The 17,427-nt window shown below is 38.5% G+C and overlaps 2 protein-coding genes across 10 annotated transcripts in view; both read left to right on the top strand.

Moving 5' to 3' along the window:
- The window catches only part of Pde1c (Phosphodiesterase 1c), a 93,938-nt gene extending 83,030 nt beyond the window's left edge, over nt 1–10,908 (top strand). For 6 of the 8 annotated variants that reach the window (XM_064679052.1, XM_064679049.1, XM_064679045.1 and 3 more), the window contains 3 exons: nt 5,845–6,094; nt 8,041–9,115; nt 9,902–10,908. In XM_064679052.1, the coding sequence (XP_064535122.1) occupies nt 5,845–6,094; nt 8,041–9,115; nt 9,902–10,026 (1,450 nt within the window). In that variant the 3' untranslated portion in view covers nt 10,027–10,908. Of the gene's footprint in view, nt 1–3,269; nt 3,735–5,844; nt 6,095–8,040; nt 9,116–9,301; nt 9,593–9,901 lie in introns of those variants that run through there. The other 2 variants (XM_064679053.1, XM_064679048.1) reach the window with 2 other exon arrangements.
- A 2,164-nt stretch (nt 10,909–13,072) lies between these two features.
- CycY (cyclin Y) lies at nt 13,073–16,834 on the top strand. 2 transcript variants are annotated; one of them, XM_064679072.1, is made up of 3 exons: nt 13,073–13,089; nt 13,937–15,039; nt 15,361–16,834. In XM_064679072.1, the coding sequence occupies exons 2-3, from the start codon at nt 14,241–14,243 to the stop codon at nt 15,741–15,743; spliced, it is 1,182 nt and encodes a 393-aa protein (XP_064535142.1). In that variant the 5' UTR covers nt 13,073–13,089; nt 13,937–14,240; the 3' UTR covers nt 15,744–16,834. The 2 variants fall into 2 exon arrangements, with proteins under 2 accessions (XP_064535142.1, XP_064535141.1); XM_064679071.1 differs by having other exon boundaries at nt 13,082–13,262.
- The last annotated feature ends 593 nt before the right edge of the window (nt 16,835–17,427 follow it).

Here is a 17,427-nt window from a genome sequence, read left to right as displayed (position 1 = left end):
GGGACACATTGTCAGCACGGCTGCCACTTGGTACAAATGTACCAAAATTGGTCATTTATATAATCCATGGTACTACAGTGGATCTCCCTGTTGCGTTACATCTTAACATTTTGAGCAAATATTTAAACCTTTGAATGTCGTTTTCCGAATAACAATAAATTTACGAGCTCTCGTAACATTAAAATAGTGGTATTTTTTCATTAAATTTGGTACATTTTTTTTATTTGTTGTAAATTGCACTGTTCGTTGTAAAATTGTGCTGCCACCTATCTACAGTAATGTCCCACAAAGTGTTCCACCTTCCAAATTGGCTTATCAGAAAGTTTGCTGACGCAACTTTTCGAATTGTTTAATTATGATAAAAAAATAATAAAATTCACTAAAAAGAAATCACAATTTTTGTAAAATCTGACATAGATATAAAATTGTACCCTAATATGTCTATATGTATTTTTGTATGTGGCCGAGGCCTCTTGTTGTTGCCGTCGGTATCAATTGTACAAAATTCACAAATTAAATGCCATTTGCGGCTTCATTCATGCCGATAAGGTGGAAATCATTTTAATGTGTTTTCAGTTTTTGGGTTCACGCACTCGCAGACGCGCGTGAAAAATGTTCAAAGTGAAAAATACGCGCATTCCCAATAAATCATAATTAAAAGCAAATTTCTGCCGTAATGCTGCAGCGACCAAAACCGAAAAAGTAATTGCAAATATGTCATAAATTCAAATTAAGTTTGATTTAGCAAGTATTCAACACACACACGCACACACACACACACTCATTAAATATGCCAATCAATGATTCATTGTAGCATTCCACCTGCAGATCGAATTGCAGGCAATTAAAACGAAAAAAAAAATTCCAATGAGATTCCAGACCACCATAAAAAAAGTTCAAAAAATTAGGTCAAACTGGGAAGGCAGCACAATTTGAAGGTCGCTATATGTAGCTAAAACGTAGTATACAATCGTTACCGTTAGCAAATTGTGAGTAGTATCATTTATATGGACAGCGGGTCGCAATCATCAATCATCTTTCGCGTGAAGCATTAGTCCAGTAGACGGGGCCATACGACTAAGTGACCCCCAATTGGAATAGCAACAAAAATACCAACCCAAGAAAACACCCTTCGAAAGCCGGAGAAATATTGCAAAGAGCGGCCTGTCTTTCTGGCATACAAAAGGAAAATCGATAATAAATGATGTTAACTGCCAATTTTTGCCACATAAGCAGCGGCGAGCACACACAGGACACCAGTGAAATAGGCGCATTAAATTGCAAGGTCCTTTCAGTGGATGTCCTACTGCTCCTGTCCTTTGGCAATGGCAATACAATGCCAGAAAACAACAGAACGGCGAAGACGCACTTTAATCAGTCTGGCCGTAGGCGTAGTAATGCGAGGGTTGCCAAATCCATTGTGGGACCTCGCAGATAACTGAAAACCTTGCATTATAAAAGCTAGTTGGTATTTCAGTTCAGTCTTCAGGAAATTACACCTAGAAGCACAGAGCTTTATATGAACTTGAAGCATAGCTTTACTTTTAGATTACTCAACAAACAGTTTCTCAACTTTGGCATCAAAATATCTGAAGCAACGCTCTTGCAGCTTTACAGGATTTACAATCTAATGATTCCACACACGCAATGTGCGTGTTCCTGGCTTTTGTGATGCTACACACAGCTCCTGCCAAATGGTTTGCTCTGTGGGGCTCTGTTCAGTTTTCGAAGCTGCCATACAAAAAATCATTGACAGAAAACAATGCTGCCAATTTGGCAGCAATTTCCCGTGTTCGGCATTCGGCGGCGATGACAACAGCGTCGACGACAAAATGCTTCAGGCACGGGCACAGGAAATTGCACGCATAACTATTAAGTGGCATACTTTTGGGGTCCCCGCATTATTATTGGTCGTCGGCTCCATTGTCGGTTTGCCCTCAAATGAGCCTTAAAATCAAGCTCAAGCGTTTGGGGCCACAAAATGCTTCGCTAGGCATGCGCCCAAATGGCTTAAAGCCGTAAATTTTTGGCATTCAGCTTACGCAAAAAAAGTTGTAAGTTTCTAAGATATGAAAGAGCTGTCTGTTACACGAACTGTTTGAGTGTTCCAAGAAAATATTGTTATGCAGTCTTTGCTGATTCAGTGAAAAGGAGCTATCATCACTTAGACTATCTTACAGAGCGAGCTGAAGAGTCTTTGAATAACAAGCTTTCGAACAATGCGACACCTGTTGCCCACCTCGAGGCATTGTCTAATGGAGGCTAGCGTGATTTCTAACTGCACACAGTACAAGCATTTAGACTCGAATCATGCAAATGCGCCCATAACCGATGGAAACAAAAGCCAGGCACGCAATTCGCTGCAGGTTGAGGCGAAATTAAATGCTACAAAATTGTAACGTTATGACATGAAATGCAATTGGAGAAATAAACAAAAGCGCTAAAGACATGTGAAACGGCAGTTGGAATGAGAAATAAAACCGTTTGCAACGCTTGTAAGAGCTACCTTGAATGCTGACCTCCGACCCCGACCCCAACCCCGGCCAAGTGTCGAGTGCCGTTGCGTCTGCTTCGTGCGGAGTCCGCCATCTTGAGATTCGCGCTAGCATGCAAAGTCATTAAACACAATGAAGCAAACGCCAGGGCTCAGAAAGGAAGTTCCCAGCTGGAAAGGCTTTGTGCTCGTGATGTTGTCGTGTTTATCAGCCAGCCAGGATACAGCTATAGCTATGCCGTTATTGTTGTTGTTGCTGATGCCTTTTAGCATTTTGTGTAATTGTTTTGTACAAATAAGTTGTAAAAGAAATATACGAGCTAGCTTGTACACAATAGTTGCAAAGTTGCCTGCGGTCTCCTTAGGTCGACTCGAGAGTCCTTTGTTTTTATTATTTTTTTTTTCTTTTATTTATTTTGCTGTTTGCTGACATAATTGATATGCCCCACACACAGTTTTACAGTGTGCTCTGCTGGCGAATTACTATAGTACATAAGGCAGCACGCACAGGCTCTCAGAGTAGGTGGCTTCCTGGCTTGGGCCTGAGCCTTTTGCACGCAAGCAGCTCCAGTTTCGCGATGTTCTAGCACTTTTGCGCACCTGGCAGAACATTTAGTTTAAATTTAACTCGCAGCGAACGAACTACGCGCGCCGCAGCAACTGCCGCCAAAAGGATTAAAACCCTCAACGCGAAAAGGCCAAAAACAAAAACGTAAAAACGTAAAAAAAAAAATAGAAAAGCTGCACAAATATTTGCACACGTGTTATTTCTGTCGCCTGTTGTCATCATTAAAAGCGCATTTGGCGCTAATTGCAAGCTGTTGTGACCCAACACTGGTTAAGCTCGTCTCGTTCTCTTTTCCACTCATTGCTCTACAGTGATAAATTACGGTTTATTTCGAGTGAGCGAATGCGTATGGCATTGCGAGCGTAGATAGAGCAGAAAATAGCTGACATTGACGCAAAGTCAATTTAGTCGACGCCGCTCCATGTCTACACCACCATCTAAAACAACAACAATAACAGCAACAGCTAAAGGAAAAGCAGCAGCAGCAGCAGCAGTAGCAGCGGCAGCAGAGCGAGCCGTGCCCGTGGCGAGCAGAATCAGGAGCACTAGCTTCGTGATCGTCGCGATGAGTCGCCTGAGGCGTGAAAGCAGCCGTCAAAGTCTCATAACCGTTGAGCTAATCCAGTTCATAATTCAGTATCGCGCCAAGGAGACGCAGGAAAAGAAGAAAAGGTGCGACAACACAATATCTATCCCACACATCTGTCATACGTATAACTTCCGGCCAGATAGTGTTATATACAGTGTTATATTTACATATAATAAAAGTTTAAAGTTTGCGAAAAATTATGTTGTGTGCCACTGAAACGGAGCATGCCATGAAAACGGAATGGTATTAAATAAATAACTGACTCCAAAATTTAGTAGTTACCAAAAAAAAAATACCTAGCTAAACAAAAACCAGTAACTATGCAAAAGGAGTGAAGTATATATTTGCGATAGCCGTCATAGAACTTGTCACTAGTTGGTAGGAAGTGCACAAATACACAGACATTTTATGGGACACAGTAAAGGGGGGTGACGGGTGCCGGCACCAGCATAGCGCATACTCATATATTGCGCCCGGAGTTATGTAACTTGGCCAGCTTGTGCCGGAAAAGAACCAAGCAACCATGTTGAACTCTGCTGAAGCTGGTTTAGACGCTAACGATATATTCCAAGAATTTCAGTTTTCCGGAAACTCCACATAAAGGGTGGTTGATTGTTCAATTTTAGGAACCTTGCTCTAAAATTGGTGAACTTACTTGATTTTTGCGATTTTTAACTTTTACTTTGCGAAACAAAGAAGAAAGTAGTAAATAAACCGGAATCATAATATAGCTAAACTCTGTTTAATTTATCAAATTGTTCTAACGATCGTACTGTCAAAAAATAAAAAATTAACTAAGTTCGATAAAAAAGAAATAAAAAAGGCAAATCAAAGTACAAATATATTCTGTTATATTGAATTTAATTTCAACAAATTGAATTGTTCTATTCCAAATAATAAAAGAGTGTGAGAGCCGAGGAAGCGAACCTTTAAACATTGTTTGGAAAGCAAAACAACGAACAATTTTGATTTTACTGATACAAACTAAAGAGATACTAAACTGTTCAGTGCAGTTTCTAGTACCGTTAGCCGTTCACAGCGAGGAGCTCTGTCTAAGCGCTGCACTGCGACTAATTAGCCATAATTAAATATGGCGCTAATTTGCTTAAGTCGCTTCGGCCTCGGAGATGCTAGCTTAAGTGCTTTGCAGCTTTGTGCCATAACGAGCAGCCGTTTCTATCATGATACTGTGTGTGTGTATCCTTATTGTGTGTGCTTGTGTGTGTGTGTGTGTGTGTGTGTTGTTTGATTCATGGAAAATAAGTATGTGTAAAAAAACCGCGGCATGTGTTGCCATAGAAATGCACTGATTGAGGCTGCAAGCTTCTTAGCATCCCTCTGCCCCACGCACCCATTCAAAATTTTACCAATTAGTTTAGAATTTCGAATTGTTATCGGCGCCAATTACAAGCATATAATGCTCAAAGGCTCCATGTGAGCTCTGCACCCAAGTCCTGGTCGAAGTCGAACTGGAAGTTAAAGTTAAAGTCCTTAGAAGTGGCGTCTTCTTCGGTTCTTGTTGCACGTTGCACGTTTGTTGTTGCACTCGCAAAGCAAAAACTTGGCATGCAATTAGCAAATTTGTTTGGTCAATGCCACGCCCACAACGAACACCAACTTCACACACACACAACACACACACTTACGCACACACACACATACAAGCATGCAGTTTATTTTGTTGCCTTATAGCGATTTTCTTGCATCCAGTTAACATGTTCGAAATTGTCTATAACCAAATTTAATTTTCGTTCTTTTGAATGCAATAATCTACCCTTGCACGAATATGTACTAGAAATTGGTTTCCCGAGCACCCCCCCCGTCCAACAACTTTTCCCCCTTCCTAACACAAAACTCGTTTGAGATAAAATTTTGTTCTTTTTTTTGTTCTTTGTTGTCTTTAACTTTTCATTTAAGTTTGTTTCTGTAACTTGAGCTTAACCAACACCAGCAGCAAAAAAAAATGCAAAGTGAAATGAAAAAAATTAATAAAATTGCGCTACTAACAATTTTTTGGTTTCCAATTGATTTTTTCTATGTTTCGATTAAGCGTTTTGGTAATTTTCTTTACTAATTAGCGAAAAAAAGAATAAAAAACAAAATTGATTAAAAACATAACACGAAGCTGGACTAATACATTTTTTCTCTTCAACCCTCCTATTCCCAAAACCAAACCCCACCACTCCCCTGTAGGCGCCTGGCCGACGAGGATGATGAACTGTCCGAGGTGCAGCCGGATGCAGTGCCGCCGGAGGTGCGCGAATGGTTGGCCTCGACCTTCACGCGCCAAATGGCCACCACTCGCAACAGGAGTGACGAGAAGCCCAGATTCCGTTCGGTCGCCCATGCCATACGCGCCGGCATCTTCGTGGACCGCATCTACAGGCGTGTATCCAGCTCGACGCTGATGCAGTTTCCACCCGATGTCGTCAAATTGCTAAAGGTGAGTACACTTAACGGCGCTTTAGTTCTCCTAGGCGAATCTCAAACCCGACCAAATACACCCACTCAACTAAGGTGCGTAAGGACGCATATTGAGTCTTGACAATTTGATGAGGAAATCTACTGCCTCCAAAATGGGGGTAAAACATGATCAATGGGCGTCCTAAATAATGTTATTATATGTATTTCAGTGATTTAGAAAATTATATTGTTTTTAAACTATTTTCAACAATATCCGATGAGCTCATTCTCCAAGACATTGGTAAAATTTCATTAAAGACGTGTTTCTTCAAAAAAGCCAGCCTACACTGAATAATAAATGGGTTACAAAATTTCTATGACAAAGTAACGTCGGCTTCAAAATATTTACATTATAAAAGAATATTTAAGTGTTTCACCAATTTTAAAATCATCAACACGGGTGAAAAATAGGCGAAAATCTATCAATTGCAATTTTCTAATATCTATGAAAATGCATTTTAAAACTGATTCTCTAAAAAAAATTGATAGAATTTTTTTATTTTTCATCTGATCGAATTAAAACTCATTTTCATAATGAAAGATAAAGGAAATTTGAAATTTCGCACTGGAGTGGAAAACCTAGACTGTTCAAATGTGAAGAAGGCGGAAACCACCTTTGTTTATATATTCAAACTTTCGTTATCAATCGATTAAGTATTCTAGAAGTGAAAACAATGTTTGCCCTTGTTAAGCATTTTAGATCAGTGAACATATTTCTAATTAAATATGATACAGTGGTCAAAACTTGGTGGCACGCCTCGCACCGCACCCAGAAATCACTCACAAAGTATTTTATGCAATATTCTTTGTGAAGTTTTCTGAAAAGAAACATGAAATTCGCTAAAACTCGAAGCTTGCACCATTTTCCCTTTGATTTCTTGCCCTTTCACTAAAATGAACTGAAGGCTTTTGTGCTAATAAATGAAACATGGAAATGCGCGAAAACAAATTTCAAGGCGTCGCATGCTCCGCTTTAAATATTGTTCAGTTGCCAAACCGAAACATTTTTAGTTGAATGAAATAACTTGATTCAAATTAAGAAGAAATAAAAAGTTGCAATGAACAGTTTGGCCACCTTGGTGATGTATTTTCCAAGCTACTACAGCAACATTCAGCGTAAGCTTTAATAAGCTTTAATACTAGCTATAATAATGCCATTAGTCCTACATAATTCTACTACCATGCTCATTTTATTAATATTTAGGTTCCGCAATCTGCGTACGTGGGTTTCAAGCCAATCGGATGGTTAACAAACAGTTTCATAACTGTCTTCCACTAATTTTCCACCCTTACGGGTGAAATCAATACCAAAACATTTGTATTTTATCGCTCGTTGACTCAAGAGAATTAATTGGAATCAACAGTTCATCCAGCTTAGACTCGTTGCGAGCAGCTCTTAGTCTGAAAATAGACTTTTATTCATCAAGAACGGGGGATTATTTGAATTTACTCAAAGATATTTGAAAATGAGTGATTAAAAAAGTCGAATACAACAGTCCGACAATTTTCCACTGATGCGGGTGGAATTTCTAAAATCGCTGTTTTTTTTTTTATTTTGTATGTAAACAAGTTTGAAACTAATCTTTCGAAACGTGAACCTTCGCCCATACAACCTTTGAGCTTTGTTTGCAACCCAGAAGGGGGGATTTTGAAATGAATTTCCACAAAGAACCCTCATCCTTCTAACCCAACTATATAAAGCTTTGATCATCTGAGACGATCTTGACAAGTCCATCTGTTCATCAACCTTTAATATTTAAATTTCATCTCAAGATCGGGCAAGCAATTGTTATTAAAGGTAGATTTTTCACAGTGTGGAGAAAAGGTGTGAAACAGGATACATTTAGAAAACTCCTCTGTTTAAGTATATGTACGCATATGAAATTTTAACCGCATATGTTTTTTTGTTACACATCCTTTAAATAGAACCTTGACGACTGGACATTTGATGTGTTTGCATTGACCGAGGCGGCCAGCGGTCAGGTGATTAAGTACGTAGCCTATGATCTGCTCAATCGATATGGCGCCATGCACAAGTTTAAGATAGCCCCAGGCGTTTTGGAGACGTTTCTGCATCGTGTGGAGGAGGGCTACTGTCGCTTCCGCAATCCATATCACAACAATCTTCATGCGGTGGATGTGATGCACACGATGCACTATTGCCTGTGCAACACGGGTCTCATGAACTGGCTAACGGACCTGGAGATCTTCGCTTCGCTGCTGGCGGCCCTGCTGCACGACTTTGAGCACACGGGCACCACCAACAATTTCCACGTTATGTCCGGCTCGGAGACGGCGCTGCTCTACAATGATCGGGCCGTGCTGGAGAATCACCATGTTAGCGCCAGCTTTCGGCTAATGAGGGAGGACGACGCCAATATACTGTCGCACTTGTCGCGCGAGGAGTATAAGGAGCTGCGCACCCTCATCATTGATATGGTGCTGGCCACCGACATGACCTATCACTTTCAGCAGTTGAAGATTATGCGCAATCTGCTGACATTGCAGGAGCCGACCATAGACAAATCGAAGGCGCTGTCCTTGGTCCTGCACTGCTGTGATATCTCCCATCCAGCGAAACATTGGGATGTCCACCATCGCTGGACGATGCTGCTGCTGGAGGAGTTCTTTCGCCAGGGCGATCTCGAGAAGGAGCTGGGCCTACCATTCAGTCCGCTATGTGATCGCAAGAATACGCTCGTGGCCGAATCTCAAATCGGCTTCATCGATTTCATTGTGGAACCCAGCATGACCATCATGTCCGATATGCTCGAGCATATTCTAACGCCCATTGCCCCAGCGATTAAAAGCAAGCCAGGACCCTTGGTCGAGGAGAGCGCCACTGGCGTTGATATTGATTCCGATGAGACGAAAAAACCAAATGCATGCGTCATGACGCGCAAAAGCCTAGCTTCCAGTACAGCCAAGTTCTCAATTAACAAGCCCTGGCTCGCCTGTCTCTCCGAAAATAAAAAGATCTGGAAGGAGCAAGCCATCAAAGGTAGGTACACCTTATCTGGCTGCAGACATGGCCTTCGGCTTAGATTCGCAAATTAATTCGATTTTGATTAGCACTCAAATTGCCTTTTAGCCGCTTGCCGTAGTTAATTTGGGCATGGACTAATTGCAATGTCCTTCGCCTTTGATCTTTTGCATTTCATTATACAAACTGAAACCTTTTACGCAGAGCTCTTAGATCGACGAAGAAAAAGCACCATATAAAGCTAGTCAAGACCAGGAAACTCCACAATATACTCAAATTGAAATTGAAATCTGCTAAAATATGAACGAAAAGGTGCTTACATCCTTTAGCTAGTCCGATTCGTATTTTTGTGCAGACGCGAATCGGACTTTGGACTTGGCAATCTATTTGATGCCATATTTGGAATTGTATTTTATGTATTTTAAATTTTTCACACCAGAAAAAGTTCCGAATTTGATAATAAAAATCCTCGATATATCGCTGTGTACTAACTTATCAAGACCTTTCTCTCTGTTAAACGTCATTTAATATAAGGGAGAATATTACTGAAAGAAGAATAATATGAATTTAGTAATTTGGACTTAAAATTAACTTAAAAATATCATGAGAATTGGAGTCTTAATTTCTTAAGTATTGAAACAGTTAACATACTTATTTTTGAAAAAGAAGTATGTACATTGTTTTGCATGAAAATGCCTAGCTGGGTTTATTATGTGCAGGACTTCCAAAAGCTACCTTCGATCCTGAAGATTATATTAAACTTAGGAGTAGCCTCGACTAATCCTTTATACGATTCCCTTCCAGATGCCGAGGCACGTGCGCTGGTCGCCGCTGCCGAAGCTGCAGCCGAAGCCGAGGATAACCCCGCTGCGGAAACGGAGGCCGGGGAAGAGAAGGAAGCGGCGGCAGATAGCGCTGCTGCCAACTAAATGTCCTTGAGATGCGTCTAAATAAGTAACCCCTAAGCGATATGCAATAGATAAGAGATAAGAGATAACAGATACTTAGATACAATCTCTGCACAGATAATAATACCAACAACAATAACAACTAAGTAGCAACTATATAACTACATACATAATTTGAAAATTGTATAAAATATGTTGATTAATCAATATTGATATAAATAACAAAATATCGGCTATATGTGCAGTTTCTTAGCGCACTTTTTTTATGTTAGTAATTGATCAATCAAAAATCAAATAATATCACATAAAAGGAAAAATAAGTAAATTTATGAATGTACTATTTGATATATAGTGTATTATTTGTTGCAACTAGTTTGTTAAAAATGCTAAGCAAATTTGAAAGCATAAACAAATATTAGCGTAAAGCACGAATCGAAAGCGTTTTAACATTTTGGTCACAATTTTGTAAATAGCTGGCATTTGTAGGAGATTATTTCGTTTTTATCGGTAACAACAACAACAATTAATAAGCATTTACTTAGCTTAGTTCATAGATTGAAAAATATTTACTTATACTGCTTTAGAGCAAACTCTATTCTTATCCATTACTTATTTTATATATTTTTCTTAAGTTTTCAACAAGTTTGGAATTTATTATATAATTATTTGTTATGACATTTCTGTATGCAAATTATTTGATTAAAACTTTATTTTTTATAACTTTTCGGTTTTTTCGTTTGTGAATACTAAACTTTGCTCAATTTTGGAGTTACGAATGGAAGCGAGGACGCTAAGGGCTGCCTAGATGTTAAGTACCTAAACTAAAAAATACCTGACAAATTAACTAGCTATACAACTTGTGTTAATATCTAAAAGACCTCTAACAGACTATCTAAACCAAAATCGAAATCTTTACTTGAATTTCCCTCTACACATATGCACAGGCTACCTACTCGATGCATACCGTATATCGTATGTACGTACATATATGAATGTTAAGTATAATTATAAAGCATACTCGTAATTGCACACTTCATCCAAAAGTGTTGTATACCATAAGCATATTTATTTTTATACGTGAACAAGGCTTATGTTTACAAAAAACGAAAAACCAAAACAAAAAAAAAAATAATAACATAATGACTACCACAGTTTATATGTTAGACGATTCTTTTCTTTAAGTTCTTGTCTGTGTTTTTCTCGTATTCGATGAGGAATCCAAACTAAAATGTTTTAAACGTTTTTCAAAATGTCTGATAGCGGGACCATTCTTTTAAGATTTACCATTGCCCTTTGCACAGCGACAGACAGCGACGGTGGCAAAAGACGAGCGGGCGATAAGAAATAATGGGAATTTCCCTTGCCTGGGAACAGTTATTGTGCGCTCCTTGGCGTTTATCGGGCGGGGCGGGGTAAAGGGCAGTGGTAAATATGCTTAGCGGTAAGGTACCAAATTATCAGCTGAAATTGGGATCATAGCTTTATTAAGGTAGTAAATACTTGTAATTAACTACTGTAGTTGGTAACAATGCATATGTGCTATGCCGTATGCCATATGCCGTATGAACCGTATAAAACCATACAGTTAGTTACTTGCAAACATACATATTTATATACATATTTAATCTCGTACTTAGCTACAGCAAATACACAATATAGCATACCATACCATACCATACCAAATATTAAAACATATACATATGCATAGGCCACAAATACGAATACATATTATGTATATATAATATTAAAAGTATGTGTATCGAACAAATTGAACGCTCAAAGCGATTAGGCAATACAGTTATAGTCGGCTATAGTCACTTTCTATTTGTATCTATGTAGAACTCTGTACAAAATTAAGAGGCGAACGATGTAAGAACGGGCATAAGATTTGGGGCACAGTCCAATTTAAAGTCTGTGCATATCTCTCAGTTGTTTGGCTAATATGAAAAAGCTATGAAAAAGATAAATGAATAGAGAATATTGTTATGAAATCTGTTACCAACATAGCGTACAATACATTCAAGCGTACATATGTCTTAACGTTACTAGCGAATGTAGTTTTGTAGCAACAATAAATATTTAACACGCATATATACACACATATTGTATAACTAACATAATAATAACAATATCAATAACAATTCGATAATATATAATACATACATACATAAGTTATGCACGCATTTTTGATCAAAATTTGTCAAATTTCTTGGTTAACACAATTTAAAAACTTCTGGTAACACATTATGCGGTTTTTAGCAAAAAGGATACGATTGTAATTCTACTGAAAGATCACAAATGATCATTTCCGTTTGACGTTCTTTTTAGAAAAGTGCAAGTCATATTTATAAAAAAAGTATGTATAAATATATGAGTTGAAAGCAATCATTACATTTAAAGAATAAACTACTTACTGCATATAAATATGTTATACTTAACCAAGCAAAGAAAACCAGACCGAACTAACAAAATGTAGGTTTTGTGTAAATAAATGTGCACAGATTGTTGTGCAACATTCAAAATGTATAATCCATTTTTAACCAGCACAACACTAAATACACTCCTATAGCAAACATGCTGCACGCTAAACTGTAAATAATTTTGTTTCATTTATGACTAAAGTAAAACAAACGTTTTTTCGCATAAACGTCTCTAAAAGGTTTACAAACAAAGTAAACTTTTTGATTTCCATCTATGTTGAACTCAAAATGTTTATTATGCATATTAATCGGCTGGTTTATGAAAGTATTTAGATGGCTGAGGTGTGTGCTTATTACGAAATACCTTCAAGAAATTATAATAACAACATATGACTTTTAATATACTAATAAAAATATAATTAAACCTATTACTGCGTTTTTCATATTATCTTGATTTTCAGTTAAAATATAAGACTATCGATACTTGTGGCATCGAAAATCGATTACAATAACAGCATGCTAAAAGTCTGTTACCAAAATCTGCATGCTTTTTAAGCAGAGCAGAACCATTTGAGTATAACATACCCCAAGAACAGCTGGTTGCTTGTGAGCGAAACATGTGAACGATATTGTGTACACGTTGCGTGCTTACTGTCAGTTTATTGTAAGTAGCTGCACAAGTAAAAACATTTTTTCGCTAGAGTTTCCTATAAAAATGTCGATACAAATACCAATAAGATGCAGTGCATTGTGTGCATAAAATTTAACGCTAATGCAGCGTTAACAAATTAATTAGACCATTATTGTTAGCAACAACGCAGTCAACTACTCCATTGTGTACGTGAATATGTGTGTGTATGAGTGAAGTTTTTGCTCATGGCGTTGCCATGCACGCAGCGGCAAATTGAAGACTATGTTGTTGTTGTTGCTGATATTTGTTATTTGTGAAAAGGCCATGATTAATGTTGAATGGGCAAAACGTTTCGGTCAAGTGACAGTGACACACTTATCTTAAACTGGACTATCAATCCAAACCGCCTGACCATAAAGCGGGCCCCGCCCCATTCAATATTTTTTCCAGTTTCCTTTTACCAAATTAAGCAATAGTGCGGCCACACAAGCACCTTGACACGCCTTAGCGACGCCACCGTCCACCCACCGACTGTCGTGCTCGGACTTAATTAATTTTGCAATAATAATCTGAGCGCCATCGCTTTGTAAATAAACAGGCCAACGGAATCTTATCGCGTACGCCACGTTGCGGGGTATCCGGACAGCATCTTTATCATTGGGTCGTTTATTTTAAATAAATACTATACGTAACTGTAGAATTAGAGGGCACAAAATGCAAGCACACCTAAGCAGAGTGGAGAGATCTTATATTTATTTATTATATTTTTGTACATGGGACCAGTAAACCTAGGCTAGGCTTTATCAAGGCATAAAGAAACACCGTTTATATGTTTTTCAGGCTTGATTTAAAAACACATGTATATTGTTTGTATTTGCAGATTATACTTTCTTGTTCGGCGCTTGGTTGCAGGCAGCAGCAGTTATTGTTGAACGATACGCCAGCGCCATGCTCATAAAAAACGCTTCAAGTAGTCAACGAAACCGAGCAAGTGCCAAAAATCGCAGGAATTCTAAAGCGTGAGCACCCATTCCGGCCCAAGTCGAGTGTAGCAAGAGCTACTTTTGGCCCGCAATCCAAGTGAAGCAAGCGAAGAGAAAGAGAGAGGCGAAGACCAAACTAGTCAGACGCTAGGCAGTTGCATTTATTTTTGATCTTAAGCGACTCACCATCAAGCATCGACCATGGGCAACAAGAACTCGTGCTGTGCGTATTCAAGTCCACAATCGGATCGCAAATCGAAGGATATACCGCCGGTGTTTGAGGAGAGGCATCAGCTACCGCACACATCCCAACATCAGCTAGACGGTCACCATGGATCTGGTAGCGCCACGATGTCCGTGCATCATCATCAACATCAGCAGGGCAGCAATGCCGATAACTTTGAGAATCAACAGAATCTGCAGCACATCTCGGAGCGTGAGGCGCTCGAAGGTGAAGAGGATCCTTCTGTGGATCCCACGGCAGCCACCATGTTTCTGGAGCGCTCCAAAGTCGAAAATGGCGGCATGTCACGTAAGCGCTCACAGCATCAAATCGCACAACAAAACAGCAGCATAGGAGGCGGCGGAGCGCACACACCTGGCGCCAACAGCTCTGGCGGCGGCATTGGAGGTGGCCTCAAGAAGAGCTCCTCCTGTTCCACCATTTATTTAGATGACAGCACTGTGTCGCAACCGAATCTTAAGAACACCGTCAAATGCGTTTCTCTAGCAATTTACTATCACATCAAGAATCGTCAGTCGGATCGACGTTTGGACATATTCGACGAGAAGCTGCATCCATTAACACACGACCATGTGCCCGACAACTATGATACACTAAATCCTGAGCATCGACAGATCTACAAGTTTGTGCGCACGCTCTTCAATGCCGCCCAACTAACGGCCGAGTGTGCCATCATAACGTTAGTCTATCTGGAGCGTTTGCTCACCTACGCGGAACTTGATGTGGGGCCATGCAACTGGAAGCGCATGGTGTTGGGTATGTTATTCGAGATGCGCGATATTCACGGAATTCTCCTTATCAATGGATAAAGAATATAATCATATATTGTCTGGTAGCATTTATTAAACATTTTCATCCCTTTTGGGAGACTTTTTTTTTAAAACTTTGTTTAAAGTTTAATAGTTTATGTCCTCCATGTTCACTTTAACTCCAATTAATGATTTATTCGAGTTCGAGTTCTGCAACTCCAGCTCCACAGTTCATGATTATAGTCTGCATGGAAAAAATATTTATTCCTGGATATCGCCTTAACTAGTTTACGATTTTCTTATTTATATTGTGTGGCTTGCATTGCAGGTGCCATACTGCTTGCATCTAAGGTGTGGGATGACCAGGCAGTGTGGAACGTGGACTACTGCCAGATACTCAAGGATATTACGGTCGAGGATATGAACGAGTTGGAGCGTCAGTTTCTGGAGCTCTTGCAGTTCAACATTAATGTGCCCTCTTCCGTTTATGCCAAATATTATTTTGATCTGCGCACGCTTGCCGAGGCGAACGAGTTAAATTTTCCCACTGAGCCGCTATCAAAGGAGCGCGCACAGAAACTGGAGGCCATGTCGCGTGTTATGCAGGACAAGGTGACAGCCGAGGCGCTTAAGAATGGCATTAAGAAATGGTCCTCAATGGACAACGTCAGTCAGGGCGGTCCGCGGCGAAGCGTGGCCATATTATCGTGATTTATATTAGCTTATTAAAAACTTAAATCTATAAACAATTCTGTAGAAACCGTAGCGGTTCCGTACTGTCCTTTCCACAAAAACTGAAACGGTCGCGCCTGCAAGTGTAACTATCACAATTTGTTTAATTTGCTCTACATTTCGACGAACTTAAATTTATACATTTCGCAAGTCTTCAAAAACACTGTCATTAATTAAGTGTAATATCGTTAAATAACTACGTGAGTTTTTTAGCAAAATACACCAAATTTGACGAGCATCTAACAAAAAAGCACATCCAAAACAAAAAATTTACTAAAAACAAAAAACAAACGAAAGTCTTTCACACACACTCACACCAAGTCTCGAATTAAGGACCACTTTTTATATATATACAATGGTATAGAATACTTGTTCTAGCATATTTGTATATTATTGTAGGCGAAACTACCGATTGCAGTCAAGGATTTGGATGATTTTAACATATGCCTACAACTACAACAGCGCGTAACCAATTGCCAAAAATATTAAAATGAAAAATAAACATAAACATAAACAACAAAGTAAACTCAAAGAAAATTGCACTGTATAAAATGCTTGAATATTAAATATTGTAATTTGTAACTGGTTTAGTCACAACAATAACAAATCGAATTAATCTCAATGGATTCCAAAGTGACTGAACCAAAATGAATTTTAGCAACTGCGCCCCCAAAACAAAAACACAGAAAAGAACTTAAAAACAAAACATTATTTTTGTACATTTGTTACGAATTTTTCGGTTTTCCTTAATTTCAATTATGTGATTTCGTATAGATTTGTCTTAGGTCTTTTATATATATACTTAGAATGAATAATCCAGAACGATCGCTAACGGCTTCCTTGGCCACAATGCAAACTATGCTTAAGGCGCAGCACAATTATGGGGCGTAGCCTGCGTCGAAATAGATTTCTGTTTTGGTTCATACTAACATAAAACAGCGCAATATTAACCCAAGATTCGTGAGTACAGTAATACATTTAGACACATAAGGATACGAATTATATGCAAATGTATTTTATTTTGTAATTTATTTTACGATAACGCGAAATAAAACAAATCACAAACTAAATTTCTTAGCACTAATTTAACGGAAAATTATGTATATCTGACCTAAACGAATTTTTGTACCTAATGGCCAACAGGTAAAAACAAAAGAAAAAGCCGGCCGCTTCAACAGCCAATTGGGGCGAATTTAGTGTGTTATATGGAAACCTTATTTTATAATGAGTTAAGAATTTACCAAAGTCAATCGCATATTTAGCCACAGCTGTTTACATACATTAAGAAAATTAATTTTTTTTTTTTACGAAAGAAGGCAAACAAACAAAATGAATGGGCCTTTTGCGTATATTATATACGATATTATTAACCTATCGATATATTTATCATTTAAGCCAATCATATTTTTTATTATATTAACAGTAATTTATATGTGTACAACTATTTTAAGCACACGCATATTATATTCTCCATTATATAACCCAACTAAATGATTTACCAACCATACTAAGCCCAATTTAAGAAATTTATTAACATCGATATCATATCTATGGCGAACAATAGTTACCATGCATATAATATCAAAAGGTAATTTGTTAAATATCGAAGTTTCGATAACTCGCTAGAACCATCCCTAATTCTGCTCTCCTCGCTCTTCATCTT

This window comes from Drosophila montana, unplaced genomic scaffold, assembly GCF_035044405.1.
Source record: "Drosophila montana isolate Dmon_TW-CO22-7 unplaced genomic scaffold, ASM3504440v1 contig_1964_1, whole genome shotgun sequence".
NCBI lineage: Eukaryota > Metazoa > Arthropoda > Insecta > Diptera > Drosophilidae > Drosophila > Drosophila montana.
The sequence above is the reverse complement of the archived record's forward strand: the minus strand, read 5'-3'. Positions and strand labels throughout refer to the sequence as shown.

Coding starts and splice junctions, on each gene's coding strand:
- CycY (XM_064679072.1), top strand. CDS start 14,241: ATGGGCAACAAGAACTCGTGCTGTGCGTATTCAAGTCCACAATCGGAT. Junction 15,040..15,360: donor CTGGAAGCGCATGGTGTTGG/GTATGTTATTCG, acceptor CTTGCATTGCAG/GTGCCATACTGCTTGCATCT.